Source organism: Triplophysa rosa, unplaced genomic scaffold (genome assembly GCF_024868665.1).
Source record: "Triplophysa rosa unplaced genomic scaffold, Trosa_1v2 scaffold17_ERROPOS7180667+, whole genome shotgun sequence".
NCBI lineage: Eukaryota > Metazoa > Chordata > Actinopteri > Cypriniformes > Nemacheilidae > Triplophysa > Triplophysa rosa.
In genome coordinates this window covers 51,291-77,662 of record NW_026634192.1, presented here as the reverse complement: position 1 = coordinate 77,662, position 26,372 = coordinate 51,291, and the positions used below count along the sequence as shown (strand labels likewise).

At 42.4% G+C, this 26,372-nt stretch overlaps 2 protein-coding genes across 3 annotated transcripts; one reads left to right on the top strand and one right to left on the bottom strand.

Annotated features, from left to right (window-relative positions):
* Nucleotides 1-9,247, top strand: rmdn1 (regulator of microtubule dynamics 1). Of its 2 annotated transcripts, none has more exons than XM_057327170.1 (11): nt 1-552; nt 685-781; nt 875-962; nt 1,481-1,640; nt 1,718-1,807; nt 1,883-1,938; nt 2,079-2,166; nt 2,403-2,433; nt 2,517-2,650; nt 2,731-2,817; nt 6,739-9,247. In XM_057327170.1, exons 1-10 carry the CDS (start codon nt 448-450, stop codon nt 2,773-2,775), a joined length of 894 nt encoding a protein of 297 aa, XP_057183153.1. In that variant the 5' UTR covers nt 1-447; the 3' UTR covers nt 2,776-2,817; nt 6,739-9,247. The 2 variants fall into 2 exon arrangements, with proteins under 2 accessions (XP_057183153.1, XP_057183152.1); XM_057327169.1 differs by lacking the exon at nt 6,739-9,247 and adding an exon at nt 4,142-4,256.
* Nucleotides 3,311-26,103, bottom strand: LOC130549826 (NEDD4-like E3 ubiquitin-protein ligase WWP1). The gene is made up of 17 exons (XM_057327163.1): nt 24,797-26,103; nt 24,621-24,716; nt 24,238-24,412; nt 21,162-21,216; nt 21,001-21,085; nt 20,767-20,895; nt 20,625-20,697; nt 20,438-20,509; nt 20,223-20,311; nt 11,482-11,641; nt 9,254-9,387; nt 5,886-6,026; nt 5,676-5,796; nt 5,339-5,443; nt 5,146-5,242; nt 4,139-4,211; nt 3,311-4,064 (listed from the first exon to the last, which is right to left on the bottom strand). The coding sequence occupies exons 1-17, from the start codon at nt 25,060-25,062 to the stop codon at nt 3,965-3,967; spliced, it is 1,971 nt and encodes a 656-aa protein (XP_057183146.1). The 5' UTR covers nt 25,063-26,103; the 3' UTR covers nt 3,311-3,964.
* Between the last annotated feature and the right edge of the window lie 269 nt (nt 26,104-26,372).

The window sequence follows — 26,372 nt, the reverse complement described above, 5'->3', positions numbered from 1 at the left end:
AGTCGGCGTCAGATCACGACTAGCAGGAGGGCAAGTGGCTCCCACAAATAAGAATTGAGAAGCACCCCCTATCGTGATGCTCGCGCCGAATGAATTCCCGCGTCTCGGCAGAAGATGGCGCCCGCAGCGTTTCCAGTGCACCGAGTGACCGTTTTCACCCGCTCCCTAAAGTGGACTATATTAGTGAACTCATGTAGGGAATAGTGAATGAGGGTATAGTGGGCGATTACGGACATAGCCTTCGTTTCTCCTATCACAAGCATAGATCAAACGTCATAACGGCACCACGTGACCACACAGCGGAAACTGACAAAAGTGCCGATGTGGGCGGAGCCTAAGTCAAGTGCACAACCTCTCATTATTTATTTACGGTTCTAAAATACTGAAGTATGCAAAACTGAACGTTCTGTGACTGTGACCTGGAGAAAACACGCGTACACGGCTGTGATGGCGTTCGTTGGTTTATGTGGAGCTTTCAGGCGGTTTGTGGTCAGAACTGTGAAGATCAGGAGGATTCATGAGCGCGTTTGGACTCATCGGATCAGAACATCAGTAAGACTTTTATCAATCATCGTGAGTGTGTGCGAGAGAGAGATGTGGGTGAAAGATCGTGCGATCTCGTCATTCTTGTTTATACTGTTATTCATGTGACCGCATTTGTAACCGGTGTTTTGTGACTATCAGGGCCGAGAAGCTTCATTCATTATGGCTGTAACTCCACTGTCATATCTGATGTATAAAAGTGTAACTCATTTCCCAGCAGTCTCTGCGCTGTACAAAGGTCATTTTTTTCATATGATTGTCTAAATGATTTATTTACTGACATTTTTAGACGATTCTAGCTCAGTGAACTCTGTGTATTGACGCTGTCTAGCTGAAGAAGTTTTAGAACAAGCCGACTATCTGTACAGCTGCGGAGACACGCAGAAACTTCACCAGCTCCTCGTGCAGTATAAAGACAGGTAAGACTGGTGCTGCAGTGCAGTCACCTTACAGCGCTTCACCACCCTGGTTGGCGACGACGTGTTTATATGTTTTTAACCATAGATGCAGAAACACCACTTTATGAAATGTGCGTAGCATTAGGATGCAATTTCATTTCCAAAAGATGAAACTCCAGAGTTCATTAGCAAAAACAGATCAAGTTTATATTTTGTTTTGACAAAAATCACGTTTTTTAATTGTGAATTCCAAGTTATATCAATCAAACTGCAACTTGTTTGTTTTGATTCAGTAATAATAACAAAAAATACAGCCAACTTGCACGATAAAAACATGATAACAAGGGAGTACGTTATCTGTTTTGCAAATAAACTCTTCCTAACCCTAAACCAGCAAGATATGGTTTGTCGTAATATTTGATCTAAAATGTAAGTGCGAGTCATTTATTATGAAAACATTTGTGACGTCAACACATTAAATCATTTCTAACATTTGCACATAAAAGGAGGATTAATGGATTTTCTTCTCTGCTCTTCAGTGATGATGCGGAGTTTCTGTGGCGGTTGGCGCGAGCGGCGCGCGATCTGTCGTTACTGGCGAGCATCAGCGCCCACGAGAAGAAGCGACTCACGTACGAGGCCTTTGACTTCGCTAAAAAAGCCCTCGAGAAAAACGAGGCTTCGTTTGCGGCACACAAAGTAGGTAACAATGGAAATAAGTGAGAGAGTTCAGTGAATCCCTGGAGAAGTCTTATCGCTCTCTTGCTGTCGTGCAGTGGTTTGCCATTTGCCTCAGTGACATCGGTGATTATGAAGGAGTCAAAGTGAAAATCGGAAATTCCTACATCATCAGAGATCATCTGAAGGTAAAACCTTCAAACCGCGGTAAATACATCACCTTCAGCAATGAATGACTGACTGAAACGTCTTTATATTTACAGCGAGCAGTTGAACTCAATCCAAAAGACGCGACGTCCATTCATATTCTGGGTTACTGGTGAGTGTCTGTTCTGTAACATGCGTGCACCCAGTAGCCTGGGGAGGGGTTCACACTGAAGTACGCATGGGTCCCAGCACACAACTGACGCTGTCGTTTATATATGTGGGTCAAAAATGGTGCTTCTCTGTCTCTCGCAGGTGTTTTGCGTTTGCCGAATTGCCGTGGTATCAACGTAAAGTTGCAGCTGTGATTTTTGCATCACCGCCGACAGCCACCTATGAAGAGGTCAAAGAAATGTTTGAAATGTTATCTTGTCTGACGGCTGTTAGACAATCCCTTACGAAAATTTACCATGGTTTTACTACCGTTAAAATGGGAAAAAAAACATCGTTTTGCCCCGAGTAATCAATGCACCAAAAAACCCTGGTTCATTTTCGTAAGGGATGTTTCCTACGTTTGCTTCTGCCGATTTAACAAGCGAGAACTCAATGGAGAAATGTGTTTTCCTTTCTGTCTGTCAGGCTCTGGAGTTCTTCTTGAAGGCAGAGGAAGGTACCGTATGTACTCGGACATCTCCGTCATACTGGAGTGACTGGGACAGATATATGGTAACTTACTGACATCTCTCGTTTCAGTCGACCCAAATTTCTACAGCAAGAACCTGCTGATGCTCGGAAAGACGTACATGATGCTGAGAGACGACGAGCGTGCGGCCACGTGGCTTCGGAAAGTTTGCGATTTCCCCACGCTCACTGAAGAAGATAAGCAGGTCAATGATTCACATTCCTTCATCTCGGTTTTTCTTTTATATTCTACAGATGTGTAATGTAGATTGTTGACCGTGCACAGGTTCATAAGGAAGCGCTGGACCTTCTGAAGAAACTCAAAGGATGAGTCAGGACTTTTACAAGACGCCTAACAAAAATCTAACCAACAGTGAGTGTGTTTGATATAAATTTGTCATTTACTAACATCGTGTCATTGATCCTGAGGTTTCACAAACACGTTCTGCTTTTCCATTAAATTCTGTAAAGCACTCCAGTGTAAAATAATCCAATATTAAAGTGATGCATATGTACCTGTAAAACATGACAAGCAAAGCTCGTTCAAGACGACTGGACAGACTTCTAAACAAACAGTCAATGAACTGGCAAACATTTAGAAACGTATCAACCATTCGATCAATAAAGCTCAACCATGTGGCAAGAGTTTCACCTGAACTACTGTGCGTTCCTGACATCTTATTTTACTCTCATGTATTAGCTGAACGACTGAATCTGCTGATGAAAACCAATCAATTGCTACAAATGTGTTTATATATCTAAAACAGGTTCATCTCTATTTGTACAAGACGACAAACTAGAATGAGGCTAAAACATTACACACAAGACACGACAGCAGTATGTTGAGAATCAGAGAGACAAGCGTGTTTGTTTGAATTCATATATTTTAATATGAAAGGTAGTTATGGACACAGTTTTCCTCGCCTGTAGAACTGAGGGTCAAAGGCCACAGAAACAAGTGCAGAAAGCACAACAGCTGCTGCCTTCATGAGCATGAGCGTCCAGATTCCGTTTTACTGACAAATACTGATTGACAAACAGCAAATACTGTCAAGAGCCAAACCTGCGTAATGATATGAGACGGCCGTTCGAGTCTAATGATCGTTCACTCTGTAGGCAGCCATGCAAGCGCTTAACATCCAAACGTAATGTCCAACGTTAACCGAAAGAAAATGAGAAATTCCAGGCACCTGATCAAACTCTACAATCATTCAGTAAAAGCTCTATAAAACTAGAGCCGTAAGTTAGTTGAAGTTCTGCTAGAAAATCCTCTTCTCTAATGTTTTTTTTCAGGCTCATTTTAAAAAGCCGCCAAATCATGAAACCCAAGTCTATTTAAGATATCAGCATGAAAAAGGTCAGAAAAGCTTGCATATTTATGGGGAATCATGTTATGAAGATCGCTAAATGAGGTCTCCGATTAAGATTTGGTTTAAAATGACAAAATAGCTTATTTACATTGGTATCTTCTGTGCAAGTTTCATGGTTTTGTTTTACTTGGCTGTAAAGGGGAAAGACCTTCACTCCTGACCGAATCCTTCCGTCTCCTCGATGGCAAAGAGCAGCTTTTCTTTCAGCTGTTCGAAGCTTTTGTACGGAGGCAAATCCAGTCGGTTAAAACTGCGAGACAAGATGCAAAGTGAGACGAGCGTGCGCTTGATTTTTTCTTTTGTGTTTTCATACGTGATACTCACCAGGTGTGACTCCTGGGCAGCCACGTCTCTTTGCCGACCTTCTCAATGCAGAACTTCTGAGGGCCGTTGCTTCCTGCAGGACAAAATTCATGTGTGTACCATTAACATTTCCGTTTGAAACTTGTAAAATCAGCTACAACATTTTTAAATGTCATCACAGTTAGGACGAGCAGCAATTTCATTATGTCATGATTAGTAGGGCTGTCACAGTTATGACATTTCGCTGACCAGTAATTGTCTAATAAATCTTTGCCATTATGACGATTAATTGTCTGTTTTGGGGCTTTGACATTTAATTCTCATACATTTTTTATTTTAGTTTGAAACGACCATATTGTTCTGAATACAAGACTATGTTTTTTTCTTGGAAATACACTGGAAAAAATTGGGTCATCATATAGTTAAGGTTTAGGCTTTTACCTGTCAATAATACAACCGCCAAACACTTGTAAATGAAGTAAATTGATCAGGAGTGAATTGAAGCCTCCATTAAAATACTATCGGTCATAGAAAAGCTTCTAGTCTGTTTTTTTCTCACTTGCAAGACTACAATCAAAGTTTACTTGTATGTTAATGAAATTTTGGTAGACTGGTTGTCACACTGAGTTTAGCTTAAATAATATTAAATTGTACTGCAGGTTATTTTTATGGTATATGCTTTAAAGTTTGTTTTTAAAGTGATGGTGTTGTGGTGGTACGGTTGACCAGTATTACCATGCTTTAGTTACAATATATACAGTAAAGTATGCAGATGCACTACAGCTCCCCCTTGTGTCTTCTATAGAGATGTGCAATAATTGCCATGATGATTATTTAATAATCCTGACAGCCCTAATTATTAGTCTTCATTATGAGAGTATGTGTATCATTTTGCATGCTGCACTAAAAGAGTCAATAATACCAGTTTACACTAGTGTGAAGAAACATTTCAACGCAGAAATACATCACCATTTGACATGTCTAATATTTCACAAAAGGTTTTTAGAATACCAGGTTTTTAAACTCACCCATGAGCTCAGCGAAGCCTCCTAACGGCAACCGGCAGGTGCCCGTCACAAACTGCATCAACCGCAGACGCACCTCATTGTCCACCTCCTTCACAAACTGCACACAATCAAATCACACAGGCTTAATAAAACATCATCCTGTCCCAGAACTGAACTGAAAGCTGAGAAACTTGATGTTCAGGTAAATTCACACCTGCCAGAACCAGATGATCTGTTTGCTGTTGCGCGTGTAGTGACGATACACAGTGTTCCTCTGCCAGTCCTGAAGATCCACTTCCTGCATGCCACACAACATCACCTGCGCACACACACATGCATGACATCGTCACAGAGCGTCTCGGACACGTTTGTCTTTGCTTACCTCATCAGAGCACATAAAGCTGATCTAAAAATGTGCACAGCATTACATTTACTGACAAACATGATTCTGATTCTCTTTTTATGTGCTGATGATGAGCAGAAGCTTGTCTTGATATTTCACTATGTTAGCGAGGAGGACATTTGATCCTGATAAACCTGCACACACACACCTCCAGCTCTTTCTCATCAAAGTACTGCAGCCACTGTAGCGGCACGACCTCATTGAAGCCGTCCAGAAAGGCTTTGGTCTGATTCTCAACACCTCGAGAAAACCTCCATTCCGCCATCAACCTGTGGCAACACACAATCAGTTCAAAGAAAGAAAGAAAGAAAGAAAGAAAAAGAAACACACACACACACACACACAGAGATGGTCTTACCCAATATACTCCTCCTTATTCTCCTCAGTCACCAGGATATTGGCACCGTCCATTTTCAAGTCATGTGACGTGATTTTACCCAGAATCTCCATGTCCACAGAAAAATACATCTCCAGAGCGCACTCCTCGATATTGTTATCTCTGTGAAGAACATCAAGCACATGAGTTTTGACCAGTGTCATCTCATCGCTCGGGGGAGGCAGGCGCTCATGGGAGTTTCTCTTGATCAAAGTTCTGTGAAGTCGGAGGCTTGTGCACACGATTGGACACGTGTTCTAGCATCTGTGGTCAAAATAATGACAGTCAGAGGCCAACCTACATTAAGTGGAGGCCCGAGGCAAAATTGCTGAACAAGGCCCATCTGACATTATTTTGCGAATATACATTTGTCCTAAAAATATAATTGTACAATGTTCAATGAAAAGAAACATTAAAATGTTTTGCTTCTTCAACAAAATATCAATGCCCAAATATTTACAGTACATTATCAGTACATTGAAAATGAAGTAATGCTACGTATAAAGTTCCTTCAATTACTTATAAAGCCCCTACCTACATAACAGAGCTTCTACCACACTACAACCCATCACGCTCTCTAAGATCTCAAAACTCCAGACTTTTGAGAACACCTAGAATAACTCAATCCACCAAGCACCTAAACTCTGGAATAGCCTTCCCGATACTATTCCAGGGTCAGACACACTCTCCCAATTTAAAAAATCTAGATCTTTTTAGCCAAGCATTCACTTAATGCAAAATATGCTAAATAAATTAATTCATTAATGAACAGCAGCTATGCTAATTATTCTCTTTCTGCCCTCCTCCCCCGCCTCGGTTGCCCATCCTGAGGTAGGGAGAGATTACGGCAGGCCCAGATGCACGTCATATGCCCATCCCCAACTAGAGATTACGCCAGCTCCGGCTGAACATACTGCCATCCTCCTGCGAGAGCCTGCGGACCGACTGACCATCCCAGCTCCATCTCAGGCAATTCCATCACCAACCAAGAGAAAAGACGGACTACTTGTCACATTAATGCTAAATTTACAATACATCACATGACAGCAGTTTGAAGTTAAAGCTGCACTCAGTTACATTATGCTATTATTATCTTCCCTGCTTATAATATTCCTCTGTTGTCTGATATCAGTCACAAAATTACACCTAAACAGTTTCAACAAATGAAATGTCCTAAATCACAACTAATAAGCTCTTCCTATTCTTCATAAACATTTACTCAGTCACTTTTAATGAAAGTCAGTGAGTGCAGCTGTGACACATCAGAGGAGATGTGGTCCTCCCGGCTGAGTCTGGTTTCTCCCAAGGTTTTTCCTCCATTTATTTCTCATTGGAGTTTGGGTTCCTCGCCACAGGGCCGTGTTGGCTCGCTCACCGGGAGACCGCTGATATTAGATATTATTTACTAGAATGATCTTACTTGCTCTATAAACCCCATGCACTGTGCTGTGTTTGACCTGTTCTGTGTTTTTCTGTTTTCTTATTTTCTCCTGTAAGGCTGCTTTGGAACAATGCACATTGTGAAAAGTGCTATACATATAAAATACAATTGATTTGAAGTATAAAGGTATAGTTAGCATCAATTTTGTTTTCACTTTTGTAGTCACCGTTTTATAGAAGCACACTTTAAAAGCAATGCACCTAAAAACACGGGATTAGTTGCCTAAAGAACCACTCTGCCATTTGTTACCAATAAATACCATGAACTGATAACAATAGTCAGGGCTCTAGACTAATTTTTCCCACTGGTGTGACTCACTTTCTCAGTTGGTCGCACCAACTTACAATTTGGTCGCACCCTTTCTTATAGTAATCATAATGATGTTGATGAATCGGTCTGTTAATTTGTCTTTTAAAATAGTCGTCTATAGACCGCTTCATATTCGCGCTTTAACACTTGTTTTATTACCTATGCACTGTGCGCGGTAGGGAGGGGCGAACGGAACCTGATTGGTTAACAGGCAGGGTTAGTCCTGGGTAAAAAATGGTCTTCGGTGGTGGGTGACGACCATGGTCATCCACAGTTAAAGGTACCCTACTCGTGAACCGCGAGCCCAATAAATCCAAAATAAATGCAAAGAAACATTTGATTTGTTATTTTATACAGTTGGTTATATTTAGCTTCAAGTTATATATTGGCTATGAAATGACCAGACACAAATATAACCTGCCACTCTTCACAATCCTCCTTTATTGCCCTCTTTCGCCACGTGTCAAGGAGAGAGACAATTGATAAACCGACGTGTTCGACTTCATTAAGCGCCCAGCAGAACGATCGGAATATGACATCAATGTTCTGTGAGAGCATCTTAAAAGCATATGGAGCCGTCTGTCCTGCGGTGTCTGCGCAACACTGAATGAAGTCAAACACACACACACTTAAGTTTGGAGACAGAGGGAGTGCACGAGCTAATAAATCACATTAAATGTTCAAATAAATCTAACAAATGCGACCGTGTGAAATTTTACCTCGCACATTATAAAAAATTATTGCATTTGCAACAATTTTGGTGGTAGTCTAGAGCCCTGATAGTTGTATTTCTAATTATTAATAGTTGTACTTTTATTTCTTAAAAATGTTTGAATAATGAATTAACTAATACCAAATTTTTAATAAATGTATTTGTATCATCTGCTTTCACATTCATTTTAACAAGCACAAATCCCTCTAATAAATGTCACAATCAGCTGCTGGGTCATTATCTATCAGTGAGGAATATTTGAGCTTTTTTGCCATTCACTCTGATAAGCAGTTTATCCGTCACTTCTGTGCAAGACTTTGAGTTCTTCTAATGCCACATGCAGAATAAAATGTTTTAAATCAAAATGAAAATAGCATGAGGATCTAAAGTATGCCTTCATGGGTGTGAAGCAGTTTATTCTGAGGTAAACAACTGCATAGTGTGTTGATGAGGCGAACAGAGTGAAAACTTTACAGTGGATGGGAAACTGTATTGAATAGCTCCAGCGTCACATTACGTAAACTCAAAAAAGAACTGCACATGTGCAGATGTCATAGCACATAGCAGTAAATACACACACCTCACTCTCTTCTTCTGAAGTTCACTCCGCACTGCGAGGCCGTGGATTGAAGAACACAGAGTAAAGACGGGCAGAGCCGAAGCCTGTCACTGTTGTCATGTGTTTTATGCGGGTTTTGCAGATATCATAATGAGCGTAGCGGGAGAGAGTGCGCAGCCAAGGGGGTTGTCGTAATGTTGTTGCACATTTTATTTGGGTAACACTTTCTGAGTGTTTCAATGGTCAGCCCTCGGGGGTCCCCTCAACAGCGAACCTGCCCCATTGCTACGCCTCTGATGACAGTAATAATCATCATAAGACAGACATACCTGATCCAGATGAGAGAATTGTAGAACTCAGGATCGATTGACTCCAGATCTTTCAGGATGAGTTTCTTATTGAGCATCCGCTTGTAAAAGGGCAACGAGAAGCCTGTGTCAATGAACTTCCCATGAAACAGTGCCTGCACACACACACAAACAAGTCACTTATTTCTGGCTTTCTAAGGCTCGATTCACATTTCGCGTCTAAAACCGTGCGGAAAACGCGAGCTGCACTGTGTTCTCCTTTTTTTTCCAAAGCGCACTTTGCGCTCTTCTGGCGTCTGTCATCGCTAAGCAACCATGGGCCACGATGGCCGTTGAGACGAGGAGGTATAAACAAAGGATATATGTATTATATGCACTGAAAATACCCTTCAATAACTCTGCTACTAGACTTAGTTATACTGTTATCATCGGTGTCTCCATCTTCATTGAGCTTGTCTATGTTGGCTGGTTGGTTCTTGTCACATGACCTGCAGTGTGCTTGCGCCTTCCTGAAAAGTTGAGATTTTTTCATCTCGATGCGGCGCCGACGCTCCTGAAAAAAAGAGCGCGTCGCACCGCATGCGCGTCGCCCCCTGTCTACATTTAAAATAACGAATATGCGCGCGGAAAAGACGCAAAATGTGAATCGGGCCTAAAGCGTTTACTACAGCACAGATTGTGTTAGAGCAGCTTGGGTGTAATACACAGGGACATGATGCATCAGATCTGTATGATTTGAAGAGGTTCAGGTTTGGTTACACTTTAAGTAGGGATGCTCATTTCGGTTAATTTCCCTAACCAAGAACCGACACTCGTTATCCGAACATTAACCGTTAACCGATAAGATTCTAATAATAAACTGGAATTAAAAAAAATACATGCTGCGTCTCATTTCGAAGGCTGTGTCCTCCGGAGGCCGCGTTTGTCCGCCGCATTCGCCTTCGCATGCGACATCTGGAGGACGCAGACTTCAAAATGAGAACATACCTACAGTTGACGAGGGTCTGTGACACGTTAAATATACAAACTTTTTAACATGCAAACAGCAGCATAACGAATACATCAACAACAGCACCTGCATTCACATATCACATTTTCACGAACCTGCGGCGTTTTGGACAATGGAGAAAAACTAAAACAATATACAAATCCAAAGCATAAAATAAACAGGCAAGAAAAAAAATGAATTAATTAACAAAATATGACAAACGAAAACACAGAAGAACCGGCAACGTTTATTTCCGTCAGAAAGTTTTTTCATCAAATAAAAATAGCAGGCCTACCTCAATCCAAAGCTTGGAGTTTTTATTTAATAAACTAACATGTTTACGTGTTGTGGTGACAGTCTGGAGCTTGTTGACAATTAGACCCGCCGCAGAAAACACCCTTTCAGATGGCACGGATGTCCCGGGAATGTAGAGATAACGCCTCGGGAAGCGCGTCACATTTGCTTTCCACCAACCAGCCACTCTTAGCTAAACATATATAAATCCGATCTGCTATACCACCCAAAATACAAACATTATTTTTTACTTATTCATATTTCACATTCGTATTTTTACATCACGTCTAAAAGAAGGCAGGGAAACCCAAAGCGCACGGGCAGCCGATGCTAAGCATCCATGAAATAAGTTTATGTAAAAGATAAATTGATGGCTAGCACTGAAATTCCCTTGCAGTAGCTCCGCTTTTAGATTTGCTGAGCCGTAGACACGCCGGGAATACCGAGAATGTCACATTGACATTGTGAGCGCGATTGTCCCATGTCTACATTTAAAACAAAGAACTTGAGCAAGGCTGCCAGTGGCACTCCATTTGAGTAAAGCCCTGACAAATGTGCCTCAACAATCAGATCAATTACATGCGTCCTGTTTCGTCAAGTGATTTGCGTGATCGGATTTTAATCGGTCTCAAAAACGTTTGGGAGGGCATTTACGCGTCTGCACGATCCGTGAGTTAATGCTTAGCATGTTTTTCTTTCACCATACAGAAAACTAAAAACATGAACGATTTAATAGTCATTTAAAAACGTATTTGTAATAAAGCTCAATAAAACGGGAAGGAAGGAGGCGGGAACCAGCAAACATTTAAACATTTTAATAAAAAATAAATAAACAATAAACAGCAGTAAAACAGGCCGGCAGCCCCTCACGGACGACTGCCAGCCACACGAACGCACACAGGAATAATCACTGCCATATGCCTCGAATAAAAGCGGTGTTTTTGAGGTGTGTGTGTGTTCGACTTGCCATGGCAATGAAGCGGCCGATGAAGCAGAAGTAGGACAGATGATCAGGGTTGATGGTGGATGCCGGGTTGATCTGCAGACAGTAGTTACTCTTGCCCGCATATTCAAACAGACAGTACATAGGGTTCAACACCTCATGAGAAAGAAGAAAGAACCACTCCCTGAAACACACACACACACACACACACACACACACACACACACACACACACACACACACACACACACAATAAAGATTCATCTGCATTGACAAAGACTTACAATAACCATGTGTATAACCCTAACCTAACCCTAACCCTAACATAACATATTTGACAAAACGGGAATATAACTCCAAGCTTGCCCATCTATATCAGTAAATAGATCGACAGACTTGATGGTTCAGCAGAATATCCAGTCATGACTTAAGAGTCGCTAAATGTGTGGTCTGGTGCAGTCATTAGGTGTTCTTTTCTGACGGACAAAGACTGCAATCGGTTCCAAAATTTAGAAGGTAAAATAATATAAAACGACCGGTCGATCAAAAATATTGATGTCGACTAATTATCAGCGTCCACGCCATCGATTAACATAATAAAATAACATAAAATAACAACACAACAACAAAACAAACATAAGCATAACAAACACAACACAACACAACATACAAAACAAACAAAACAAACACAACACAACATACAAAACAAACAAAACAAGCATAACAAACACAACAAACGCAACACAACACAACATACAAAACAAACATAACATAACAAACACAAAACAAACATAACAAACACAACACAACATAACATACAAAACAAACATAAGCATAACAAACACAACACAACATACAAAACAAACATAACAAGCATAATAAACACAACACAACACAATATAACATACAAAACAAACGAAACAAACACAACACAACATAACATACAAAACAAACATAAGCATAACAAACATAACAAACACAACATAACATACAAAACAAACATAAGCATAACAAACACAACACAACACAACATACAAAACAAACATAACAAGCACAACACAACACACAAAACAAACATAACATAAAATACAAAACAAACATAACACAGCATAAACACAACATAACAAACACAACACAACATAACAAACACACATAACATAACACAACATAACAAACACAACACAACAAAACAAACAAAAACAAACAACACAACAAACACAACACAACATAACGAACATAACATAACAAACATGACATAACATAACAAACACAACATAACACACAAAACAAACATAACATAACAAACACAACACAACACACAAAACAAACATAACACTACATAACATACAAAACAAACATAACAAACATAAGCATAACAAACACAACACAACATAACATACAAAACAAACATAACAAAAATAAGCATAACAAACACAACACAACATACAAAACAAACATAACAAGCATAACAAACACAACACAACACAACACAAAAAACAAAGATAAACACAACATAACATACAAAACAAACGAAACAAACACAACACAACATACAAAACAAACATAAGCATAACAAACACAACACAACACAACATACAAAACAAACATAAGCATAACAAACACAACACAACATACAAAACAAACATAACAAGCATAACAAACATAACAAACACAACACACAAAACAAACAAAACAAACATAACATAACAAACACAACACAACACACAAAACAAACATAACACAACACAACATACAAAACAAACATAAGCATAACAAACACAACACAACATACAAAACAAACAAACATAAGCATAACAAACACAACACAACATACAAAACAAACAAAACAAGCATAACAAACACAACAAACGCAACACAACACAACATACAAAACAAACATAACATAACAAACACAAAACAAACATAACAAACACAACACAACATAACATACAAAACAAACATAAGCATAACAAACACAACACAACATACAAAACAAACATAACAAGCATAATAAACACAACACAACACAATATAACATACAAAACAAACGAAACAAACACAACACAACATAACATACAAAACAAACATAAGCATAACAAACATAACAAACACAACATAACATACAAAACAAACATAAGCATAACAAACATAACATAACATACAAAACAAACATAAGCATAACAAACACAACACAACACAACATACAAAACAAACATAACAAGCACAACACAACACACAAAACAAACATAACATAAAATACAAAACAAACATAACACAGCATAAACACAACATAACAAACACAACACAACATAACAAACACACATAACATAACACAACATAACAAACACAACACAAGTTTTGTTTGTTTTTGTTTGTTGTGTTGTTTGTGTTGTGTTGTATTGCTTGTATTGTATTGTTTGTACTGTATTGTATTGTTTGTGTTGTATTGTAACACAACATAACATAACATAACATAACATAACATAAAGTCATTTAGCAGACGCTTTTATCCAAAGCAACGTACAAAGTAGGGGAAAACAATTCAATTCAATTTTATTTATATAGCGCTTTTTACAATATGCATTGTTCCAAAGCAGCTTTACAGGACAAAATAAAACAAACACAAAAAAGGTAGAACAATAGAAGCAATTTGTGCAAAAGAACAACATGCATAGGTGCAGTAAAAACTGGTCTCAGTCAGCCTATCACAGTATACGAAGCCAAGATTTTTTTTGGGGGAGGGGGGAGATAGGAAAGTACAAAAGAAGTAGAAGACTGTACTAATCAGATGCTGATGGAAGAGATATGTTTACAACTACAGAATCTGCAGATCTTGTGGCAAGAGGGAGATCACTCCACAGTCGTGGAACACATCCGGAGAAAGTGCGCGAGAATGATTTTTTCCCTTTGTGGGACGGCACCACAAGACGTTGTTCGATTGCAGAGCGCAGGGATCTGGCGGGTACATAAGTCTGAATTAGTGAGTGAAGATATGGGGGTGCCGAACAAGTGGTGGTTTTGTAGGCCAAGAGCAGAGATTGGATGCGAGCGACTATAGGGAGCCAGTGCAACCTAACGAAGACCACTCTTGCCGCTGCATTCTGGATCATCTAAAGAGGTCTAGTTGTACAAGCGTGTGTGGTGCTGGCAACATGGTCTGCGAAGTTCATCTGATCATCAATTACCACTCCCAGGTTTCTGGTCGTTCTGGAAGGAGTAATGGTTGATGAACCTAGTTGGATGGAAAGGTTGTGCCGAGTCTTCGGGTCGGCCGGGATCACGGGCAGTTCAGTTTTTGCAAGGTTCAGCTGCAGGTGATGGTCCTTCATCCAGAGTGAGATGTCATTCAGGCATGCCGAGATGCGCTGGTGGAATAACCGCTTTTGAACCCAGATTGGTTGCAGTCCAAGAGGTTGTTCTGTGTAAGAAATGAGGAGAGCTGGTCAGCTACCACACGCTCAAGAGCTTTTACAATGAAGGGGAGGAGAGATTCTGGTCTGTAGTTTCCTAGAAGTGCAAGATCAAGGGTGGGTTTCTTTAGCAGTGGGGCAATAAGGGCCTCCTTTAAAGCTTTGGGAAATGTACCAGTGGTGAGAGAAGAGTTGATAATGTGGGTCAGAGCGGGGACAACCACTGGAGAAATGGCCTGAAGTAGATGGGTGGGAACGGGATCTAGCGGGCAGGTAGGTAGTCGGGTGATTAGATGCAATGACCTTGGAAACGTCAGCTTCAGACAAGAGAGAGATAAAGGGAAGCGAGCAGGCTTCGGGAGTTTGTGCGTGTTCAGGCGGCGGCGCAGAGAACTGACTGCTGATGGTTGTAGTTTTCTCTAAAAAGAAAGATGCTAAATCAGAGCAGAGAAGGTTTTAAAGAGGGTACGAGATTCGGACGAGCTGTTGATTTTTGAGTGGTAGTAGCGAGTTTTGAAAGAGGAGACATCAGCAGAGAAAGAAGAGAGGAGAGACTGATAGAGACAGAGGTCAGCAGGATTATTTGATTTGCACCACTTCCTCTCAGCAGATCTGAGCTTGGCACGATGCTCTCGGAGAACATCGGATAACCAGGGGGCAGATGGGCTAGCGCGGGCTGGTCTAGATGTAAGAGGGCATAAGCTGTCCAAGCAGGATGTTAGAGTGGAGCAAAGAGTGTCGGTGGCGCTGTTCATATTCAGTAGAGAGAACTGTTCAGGGGGAAGGAGCACGGAGGAGACCTCTGAAGATATGCGGGAGAGAGATAGTGTGCGTAGGTTGCGTCGGAATGCGACCAGTGGGGAAGGGTGTGTAGTGTCTGGTGAATTTAGGTGGAGATCAAGAGTGATGAGGAAATGATCCGATGTGTGCAGTGGGGTGACCTGGGCATGATGAGTGGAGCAGTGTCGTGTGTAGATACGATCCAGCTGATTACCAGACTTGTGGGTTGATGAAGTGGGAACTCGCTTGAGGTCAAACGACGCTGTCAGGTTGTTGAAGTTTGCAGCCTGTGGTTTTTTCAAGGTGGATGTTGAAATCTCCAAGTACCACCAGAGGAGTACCATCCTCCGGGAAGTATGAGAAAAGTACATCCAACTCTTCCAGGAAATGTCCAAGCTGACCTGGGGGACGATAAATGACTACAACGTGAATTTTAACAGGGTGGGTGATAGTTACAGCGTGAGACTTGAAGGAGCAGTTGTCACATGTGGGTGCTAGCTGCTTGAATTTCCAGTCATTGGGGATAAGTAGACCTGTTCCTCCACCTCTCCCTGATGTGCGTGGGCTGTGGGAGAAAGTGTAGTTATGGGAGAGGGCTGCCAGTGTGGCAGTGTCCTCTGGTTTGATCCATGTTTCAGTAAGTACTAGAAGAGAGAGACCAGAATGTTTATCAAAGCTTGTAATGAAATCTGCTTTGTTTACCGCAGATTGGCAGTTCCACAGGCCAATCGGAAAAATAGTTGAGACGGCTGTGGATGCTGAAAGAGTGCATAGATTATTAGTATTGCGTTGCCTTTGGCGTGGTGCAGGTGATTTACGAGTTGTTGTACCAGTAGGGATATCAAAACACATGGTGAGAAGGGGAGAGTAAGAAATATACAAGACAAATAACAAGAAGAGAGTAAATAAAGTGCAATAGTCGAAGTGCAAAAAATGTAATACCGATGTGCCAGGAGTCGATGGTCTTTACACTCTTCGGTCTTCACGCGACCCCTGCGGCGGTGGTTAATCTCACTTAAGTACCCGTCTTAATCACGTAGTTGAATTCAGCAGGACACGCCTCCCAATAACACGCAATAAACAAGCAAAACCGGCACAAGACTAAGCGAGAACAAACGCGACTTCAACACGTGACACGGCAGTAGTAAACAAAGGAGTGTTTCCTAGCAATGACACTGCGCTACACTGAACCAGACAAGAATGAAATACACTTACGAGCTTTCTGTCGCCTTTTGCTGCCAAACTGCTTCTTCATAAAGACACGTGAGCAGAATATTTTGGATTATAACCTGCAAATTGAAGGCTGCACTGTTACTCCAACAAATACAGTTAAAGACCTTGGCGTTATATTAGACAGCAACCTGTCATTTAAAAATCACATCTCAAATGTCACAAAAACAGTCTTCTTCCACCTTAGAAATGTTGCCAAATTGCGAAATATTTTATGTGTGGCTGACGCAGAGAAGCTTATTCATGCATTTGTGACCTCAAGACTTGACTACTGTAATGNTGTGTGTGTGTGTGTGCATGTGTGTGTGTGTGCATGCGTGTGTGTGTGTGTGTGTGCGTGCGTGCGTGCGTGCGTGTGTGTGTGTTTGTTTAGGCTGAGCTCAGATTTGATGCTTCTGTCTGTTTGTAAAGCAGAAATGTGGATCATGTCAGCCAGAGAAATGTTTGTTCTTCTCTGAACACACATACACACAAAACTGTGTTATTCAGACAACAACCTAGAATTGTGAATGAAAGATTACTGCACAACATTCACATGAACTACTGATGAAGTCTGGTGGTTTTGTCATTCAGAGACACACACAGGATGAGATGTGTTACCTGTAACCAGAGTTTGTAGTTGACGTGATCTCGGGGTTGTCCATTAATGGTGCACTGAAACACAGCCGTCTGTCGGGCGTTCACCTCCACGCCCTTAATGTGCAGGAAATGAGGCGTGTACACTGACAAACACACACATACACAAGCGTTAGCTCTTAACCATGGTGAAAACATTGTTCTGTTTATTTTCATACAGTAAGTGTAGGTGTAGAAACACAATGTGTCTTTATGATGAAACTGAACGATTACCATCATCATATACAGCAGGTACCTCAGAATACCATTAATACATCATAATACTGTGATAGCGGCTTTCATCTCCAGAGATTCCAGCTTTAGTTCTTGCTCTAAAATGACTAGGGGTGATCTCGAATAGTGGAAGATTGGATGCTTGGATCGGAGGAGCCTGATTGGACTACCAATCTCACAGTGGAATCTTCACAGAGGTGTTATGCAGTGGGGATCGTGTCATTTTGGTTATATGGGCAGTGGCGTAGCAGACGGGCACGCACTGCGCTATGTATGATGTAAAGAAATGGGAGATTTTTAGGGTTGGGTACCGAAACCCCCGGCGCATATGAGCGTGAGGTCTGACTATGGACCCAGCGCAGGATCGCATCTCTCTCCTCGTCTTCTGTGCTGTGAGACCGGTGAAGAGAAGCAGCACGTTCCGCACGCACCCGCAGATGACTTGCACATGAATGTGTGCACCGTTACCAAACATCTCACTCACTGAATGTTTGGGCATTTAAATATGAATGAACACTTTGTCTGTAAATGCACGTAGTCCGTTACTTAGACTGAACTTTGCGCTGCACGATACAAAATAAATAAATAAAGTCAAATAACCAAAATCACCATATATAGCAAGCACGGCGCAGACTTTTGGAACTGAAAGCAAGCGTGCGCGTCAGGGGGACGGAGAAAGAGCGCGCAGGAAAAAGGTGAAAGGGACTTTTTGACTGTTTAAATGGTGAGATGCTTTATTGCGTTCCTCCTTTACATGCGGTAAATAAAGTCACTTTATTGGTAGTTCATTGGAAATTATCGTGCTGTATTCCCATTTGTAAAAACAAATTCATTATTATCGAGTAGTTTTAAAAATAGTTTTGAGGCGAGATCTGGTCTAGTATTGTATGGCACAGCATTGTTACGTGATGTTTAAAGGAGACATCAGATGAAAACCCCACCTTTTCTGTGTTTAAGTGCTATAATCGGGACCCCGGTGCATCTAGCAACCCAGAAAATGTGAAAAATAAGAACCCAGTAAGTTTGTTTTGGTGTGCCTTTCCCTGCAAGCATGTGAGAAATCCAGCCGTTCAGATTTCACTCCGATTGTGACGTCCAAAGCAGATTTTATTTTAATGTTACCGCCCCTTAATCTACACAGTTCCGCCCACCGCGCTCCACCACTGTTGTTTTCACAAGCGACAGCGGTGTACGTGACGCCATGGCTAAAGTCTGTGGACAACATGCAATGTAGTCGCTGCACAGAGTCCAAACCTAGGAAGAGACAGGAGTGGATTTATTTTATTTTTAGTGGAAGTCCATCAGAAACCATAAGTAAAAACCTGCTTGTTTGCGCGAATCACTACAAACCGGAGTGCGTTTTCAACCTGGGACAGTACAAGCAGGATTAGCTTCAAAGTTGTTCCTCAAGAGAGATCGAGACCGACTGACCGAGACAAAACTGCTGATGTAAGTAATATTTATCAACAGTCTGAATTGACGTAAATGTACCGTATATATAGGAGGATAACGTTAGCATATGATAGCGAAGGGAGCTAAATCAGTCACGGGCTAAATAGAACATTCAAAGCCAGTGTTAAACTTACTGTATATATACAGTAAGTGCAGATGGACACTTGGGCCCGGTTTCACAGAAAAGGCTTAAGGCTAGTCCCAGACTAAAATGAATGTGTGTCCTGTCTCAACTGAATATAACTTTCCCAGAAATATCATTTCAGAGTGGCCTTTTATTGTGGCCAGCCTAAGGCACACCTGTGCAATAATCATGCTGTCTAATCAGCATCTTGATATGCCACACCTGTGAGGTGGATGGATTATCTCGGCAAAGGAGAAGTGCTCACTAACACAGATTTAGACAGATTTGTGAACAATATTTGAGAGACATAGGCCTTTTGTGTACATAGAAAAAGTCTTAGATCTTTGAGTTCAGCTCATAAAAAATGGGGACAAAAACAAAAGTGTTGCGTTTATAATTTTGGTCAATGTAGATATTACTCTCACCATTTCACATCCCCTTTAAGGTCATATCTTTATTTAATCTATGTGTATTTAAACATGCTAAAAATAAAAACATATTAAAGTAGCGATCGTTTTAACTTCCGTATTCTGACACATTTCCAAGTGTAAATAAAATTTCGAATGAGAAAAATAGTGGGAGTGGCTTGTTTTTTTACTGCCATTTGATTGGATGCATAAAACAGCAGTTGCATTTTGAAATAGAACTGCCAGCAGACAGACAGTTGAAGGGGAGGAGTTAACAGATGCTCTGCCGCAGCCGTCTAACTGACGTCATTTGAGCTTGATAGTCTTAGAGGGCGGAAGTGCATTTACAGATTTGAACTGAAGATTATTAGGGCACACAAGTTATAAAAAGAGAATGTCATTTTTAATTTCACTGGGACTTTAACGTGTTTCTTTGTGTTTTTTCTTGTCCAGCTGCTTGATACAATTCAGTGAGCAGTCCCTAAAGTGCAAACATATGGCTGTATTGTTTACCGTGCGAGACCCCCGTAATCGAGCCCCTCCTCTCCTCTAAATATGACGTAGAGTCTCCGTCTCAGATCATATGGCTTGAAGTTCATGATCTGCAGAAAAACATAACAATACTGAAGTCTCGTGTGGTCATCCCAGCTATAATAAAAGGTGCCATATCTCTACAAACCACTAGACGCTTAAAACAGTGTGTGTGTGCGTGCGTGCGTGTCACTTACTTGCTGGAAAGAGTCTTCAAACAGTGTCTGTCTGGATACAGTGATCTTCACATGACTGGCCAGGGCATTAGACTGCAAACGAACACGTGCAAACGAACACGCGCACACACACACACACACACACGGTTTGTTAAAACAGACAAACACTGAGACATTCAAGTGTGCTGAAGGTAGGAATGAGTTTTACCTGACACAGATAACGGAAATGAGCCAGTTTCCACCTGAAGCTTCGCTCATATGCAATCTGCGGACCTTTTGTGCTGTACAACAAACACACTTTCATTAGACAAACAGAGAGATACAAATTGAGCATCTGATCAGTCACTCACACAGCAGATTTGCCCGTCCGGGGGTCACTGAAGGTGGTGGTACGCGTGTTATGATCCACAAAGTAGCGGACACCCTCTCGTGTGTAACGGATCTCCCATCCTTCAGGCAGCGGCTCCTCATTCTGAAGCCTACACACACACACACACACACACACACACACACACACACACACACGTGAGGAGAGTACAACGAGATCTCAGAGCCTTACGGAGGTCTATTTTGATGCGTCTCACCCTTGTGTTCGTGGATCTTCCCATTGTGTGGTTTTTGTGCTGTGATTGACAAAATAAACACGATCGTTGGTGTCCACGCGGCGCTCTGAGAACACGACAACACTGTTAAGAGAACTCATGTCATATTGAAGTGACATCATCACCAATAAACACATTCTTACCCCAGCCCGGCGGTAGCGGCCCAAGAGGATCATTCTCAGCTGACATCATGGACGCCTGAGAATGCATCAGAGAGAGAGCGAGAGAGAGAGAGCGAGAGATCAACTGTCAACTGTCACTGTGTGTGTGTCATGAGTTAGTCATCATCAGCTAGACGAGATCAGACGTCTCTGCTTCCACTGAGTGTCGTGTAGCGTGTGTGTGCATGTGTGTAGTGTAGCGTGTGTGTGCGTGTAGCGTGTGTGTGCACGTGTGTAGTGTAGCGTGTGTGTGCATGTAGCGTGTGTGTGCACGTGTGCAGTGTAGCGTGTGTGTGCAGTGTAGCGAGTGTGTGCATGTGTAGCGTGTGTGTGCGAGTGTGTGCATGTGTAGCGTGTGTGCGCGCATGTGTGCAGTGTAGCGTGTGTGCAGCGTTGCGTGTGTGCAGCGTAGCGTCTGTGTGCATGTGTGCAGTATTGCATGCGTGTGTGCAGTGTAGCGTGTGTGTGCGGGTAGCGTGTGTGTGCAGCGTGTGTGTGCGTGTAGTGTGTGTGTAGCGTGTGTGTGCGTGTAGCGTGTGTGCGCGTGTCGCGTGTGTGTAGTGTAGCGTGTGTGTGTGTGCATGAGTGTAGTGTAGCGTGTTTGTGCATGTGTGTATTGTAGCGTGTGCGTGCGTGCAGCGTAGCGTGTGTGTGTGCAGCGTAGCGTGTGCGTGTGTGCAGCATAGCGTGTGTGTAGCGTGTGTGTGTCGCGTGTGTGTAGTGTAGCGTGTGCATGAGTGTAGTGTACCGTGTTTGTGCATGTGTGTATTGTAGCGTGCGTGCATGTAGCGTGTGTGTGCATGTGTACAGTGTAGCATGTGTGTGCAGTGTAGCGTGTGTGCGCAGTGTAGCGTGTGTGCGCGCGTGTAGCGTGTGTGTGCGCGTGTAGCGTATCGTGTGTGTAGTGTATTGTGTGTGTAGTGTATCGTGTGTGTGCATGTGTGTAGTGTAGCGTGTGTGTGTGCGTGTAGCGTGTGCATGAGTGTAGTGTAGCATGTGTGTGCGTGTCGTGTTGTGTAGCGTGTGTGTGCGTGTCGTGTAGCGTGTGTGTGTGTGTGTGTAGTGTTGAGTAGCGTGTGTGTGTGTGTAGTGCAGTGTTAATTTTGACAGCAAATTTTGATTTAGTTTTAGTCATAGTCTTTTGACGAAAATGCAATTTAGTTTTAGTCACATTTTAGTCAACCCCATCATTTTAGTTTTAGTCTAGTTTTAGTCGACGAAATATGAAAAACATTTTAGTCGAATAAATATACATTATATTTAGTCTACTAAAATCTAAATGGTTTAAATCATTTACTTGGTGTAATTAAATGTTCCATACAAAGATTCAACTGTTTTGACATAATTTACTTCACCTTAGAATGAAATTAAACCAGGTCATTACCTTTATTTTTCAGAAAATTCCAGTAACTAGATATGCATTGTTGGAACGCAGAGTAATAGACCATGAACGACATGTTCCAGTTCGTTCAATTCCATTTGACTCAATTGACTCGTTAAGTAGGGCGTATTCATTCAGTTCATTCAACCAATGACTCAAAGGCTATTGGCTCATGGCATGCCTATTTGAAGAAAGAGCGCACTGTCTTTGCTTGAGACAGCAATGAATGAGAATAGCTTTCAAAAAGACATATTATATAAATTGTATTACATTTCTTTAGTCATGCAAACATGTTACATATTTGGTTGGAATGTACAGTTTGACTCACTTCATCACTTCTATAATCAGTAGAGGACAGCGCTGGTTTCTTTTGGCTGACTCTATGTTGCATTTCACGTTATGCAGCAGCTCGTGTTAAGTTAACATTGGCATATAAAACCTTTGAGCTTCCTTTGTAATGTGTTTCGGGGTGACTCGCCTGCAGTCGCGCTTCAAGTTTGCGGCGTTTTACCGGCGATCGTGAAGAAAATAAGACGCTTTGTAACCCGCGTGGAGACACAGAATACATGTGTGTGCTTCCCCTTCTCCCAGAGACTTCTCTCTACCGTTTATATGAGATAAGCAGCACATGCGCGCAAACTGATGTACGCCAGGTGGGACAAGAATACTTTCGTCTCGTTTTTATTAGTTGACGAAAATGTCAGTATATTTTTATTAGTTTTCGTTATAATGCATTCATTTTTATTTAGTTATCGTCTCGTTTTCGTCAGTGAAAACATGTCGTTAACGAATACTTTTCGTCATAGTTTTCGTTAACGAAATTAACACTGGTGTAGTGTTGAGTAGCGTGTGTGTGTGTGTAGTGTTGAGTAGCGTGTGTGTGTGTGTAGTGTTGAGTAGCGTGTGTGTGTGTAGTGTAGCATGTGTGTGTGTAGTGTAGCATGTGTGTGTGTAGTGTAGCATGTGTGTGTGTGTGTGTGTGTAGTGTAGCGTGTGTGTGTGTAGTGTAGCGTGTGTGTGTGTAGTGTAGCGTGTGTGTGTAGTGTAGCGTGTGTGTGTAGTGTAGCGTGTGTAGTGTAGCGTGTGTGTAGTGTAGCGTGTGTGTAGTGTAGCGTGTGTGTGTAGCGTAGCGTGGGTGTGTGTAGCGTAGCGTGGGTGTGTGTAGCGTAGCGTGGGTGTGTGTAGCGTAGCGTGGGTGTGTGTAGCGCAGCGTGGGTGTGTGTAGCGTAGCGTGGGTGTGTGTAGCGTAGCGTGGGTGTGTGTAGCGTAGCGTGGGTGTGTGTAGTGTAGCGTGGGTGTGTGTAGTGTAGCGTGGGTGTGTGTAGTGTAGTGTAGCGTGTGTTTGCGTTAGAAGTGTAGCATGTGTGTGTGTTGTGTTGTGTAGTGTAGCGTGCATGTAGTGTAGCATGTGTGTGTGCGTTAGAAGTGTAGCATGTGTGTGTTGTGTTGTGTAGTGTAGCGTGTGTGTAGTGTAGCATGTGTGTGTGCGTTAGAATTGTAGCGCGTGTGTGTTGTGTTGTGTAGTGTAGCGTAGCGTGTGTGTAGTGTAGCATGTGTGTGTGCGTTAGAAGTGTAGCATGTGTGTGTGTTGTGTAGTGTAGCGTGTGTGTAGTGTAGCATGGGTGTGTGCGTTAGAATTGTAGCATGTGTGTGTGTTGTGTTGTGTAGCATGTGTACCGAGTAGAGGTATCTCTGGTTGAACTGGTGCATGGCTCCCTGCAGTTGACTCCTCTGCGACTGCCACTGCTCAAAGTTTCTCACAGACTCCATCGTGGGTCTCTGCCATGTGGTGGTGCGAGTGTTATGATCCACATAATAGATCCTGCCGCGGTTATCCACTCTCCTCTCCCATCTACACACACCACATCACATCAAAAATACACTGCAGTTGCTCCAACACAGAGAACAAGAACGATAAAGTTCCCACCCACTGTCTGACATCATCTGACCCCGCCCCCTTACACATGTGAAGAGGCAGTGTGTGACGTGCAAAATGAACGGCTGAGCTGAGAAGAGTGAGTCAGAAACACAGACATGAGACATGACACGAGACACGTTACCCCAGCGGTAAAGGCTGTGGTCTCTCCCACGTGGTTGTTCTTGTATTGTGATCAACATAGTAAGTTCTGCTATGAGGGTCTTTCCTTTGTTCCCACCTGACAAAACACACACACACACAACTGTTACAACATTAGGGCACACAAACTTCTCGTGTCTGACTGTGTGTATGACTCACCCGGAAGGCAGTGGTTCTGGGCCGGCTGGGGGGGGCTGCTGTCGTGGTTTTCCTCCATCAGCGGCTGGCGGGCTGGAGCTGGAGGCGGTCGTCTGTGTGACGGCCGCTGTCGACGCCGGTGATGAAGAGGCAGCAATGACGGCAGCTGTAGGACACGGGGAGATGATGCAGGAGACGTCTGCGGGAGCGACATCATCATCTCCATCATCAACTGTGGAGGAAACCTCAAAACCCTCTCCATTCACTGTCACAAAACACACACACATTGGGTTTCCATGTCTTATGGACCTTATAAACCTTTCTGCATTTGTACATATTCAAATAAACATCAATTAGTTTGGTTTAAAGCCGTTTTCCTCTCGACAAGGTCAGAAATGACTGCTATCACTATCTTTGAGGGGACACACGCTTCAAACAAACTTCACAACCCTCTCCATTCCTGACACATACAGGCTGTGTCCCAATTCAGGGGCTGTGTGCTTTGAAGGCTGCATTTTAAGACCGATTGCGTCACAGCAGCGCGACTGAAGGCTGGTAAGGCTGTCCCGATTCAAAGGTTGCTTCAAATGCAGCCCCAAAATGCGACCTTATTTCCGCAGGTTTTTAAGGACAGAACGAATGTATCCTTTACAGCAGTGGTCACCAACCCTGCTCCTGGAGATTGACCGTCCTGCAGATTGCAGCTCCAACCCTGCTTCAGCACACCTGTCTGTAATTATCAAGCAAACCTGAACACCTTGATTAGATAGTTCAGGTGTGTTTGATTGGGGTTGGAGCTGAAATCTTCAGGACAGCCGATCTCCAGGAGCAGGGTTGGTGACCACTGATTTACAGCCTTGGCTATCCCGAGATTCATTGCGCGCCAGTAACGGCTTCAAATTTTTAAATAATCATCCAAAACTTTAGTTAAATAAAAGTAGGTAATTCACAAAAACAGTTCATTTCAGTGTTTTAATATTATATGTGATGTTGTTCATTAACATCATTGGTGCATTATTGTGTTTTAAATTTGTAAGATTGTTTAATTTAATATACTGTTGGGCTGTTTTAATCTACATAAACGTGTCATATTCTCTAAAATAAAAGAGCTCCGTATTTGTCAGAAACGTCACTGCTGTGTCCTGCTGCTGTCGCCACGCAACATGAGCAGCAGGTGACGCAATTAGGAAATCCTCCGCGAGGCTGGACCGTCTCATTTCAGTTCGGTTCTTGGACTTTTGAGGCTGCGTGCTTTGAAAAACAAGTCCTCGTTTTTAAGTCCGCGACCTAAGAAGGTTGTATCCCTGAATTGGGACACAGCTACACACTCTCACCAGCTGCACTGTTCACATCACTGCTGGTGGGCGTGGCCGTGGGGGAGGAGTCTGCATCTCCATTAAGAAGGTGGGAGGGACTTGATTCACTGATGGCAGATGAGTTGGGCGGAGCTTCAGTCTCTGGCCCACCCGTGTCACTCACAAGTCTGCAGAATCACAGCTGCGTTAAAGCGTTGACATACACAACACTTACACAAAACCCCACATCCCATTCCTCAGAGGAGAAGTGTGTGTGTGTGTGTGTGTCTGCTCACCTGTTG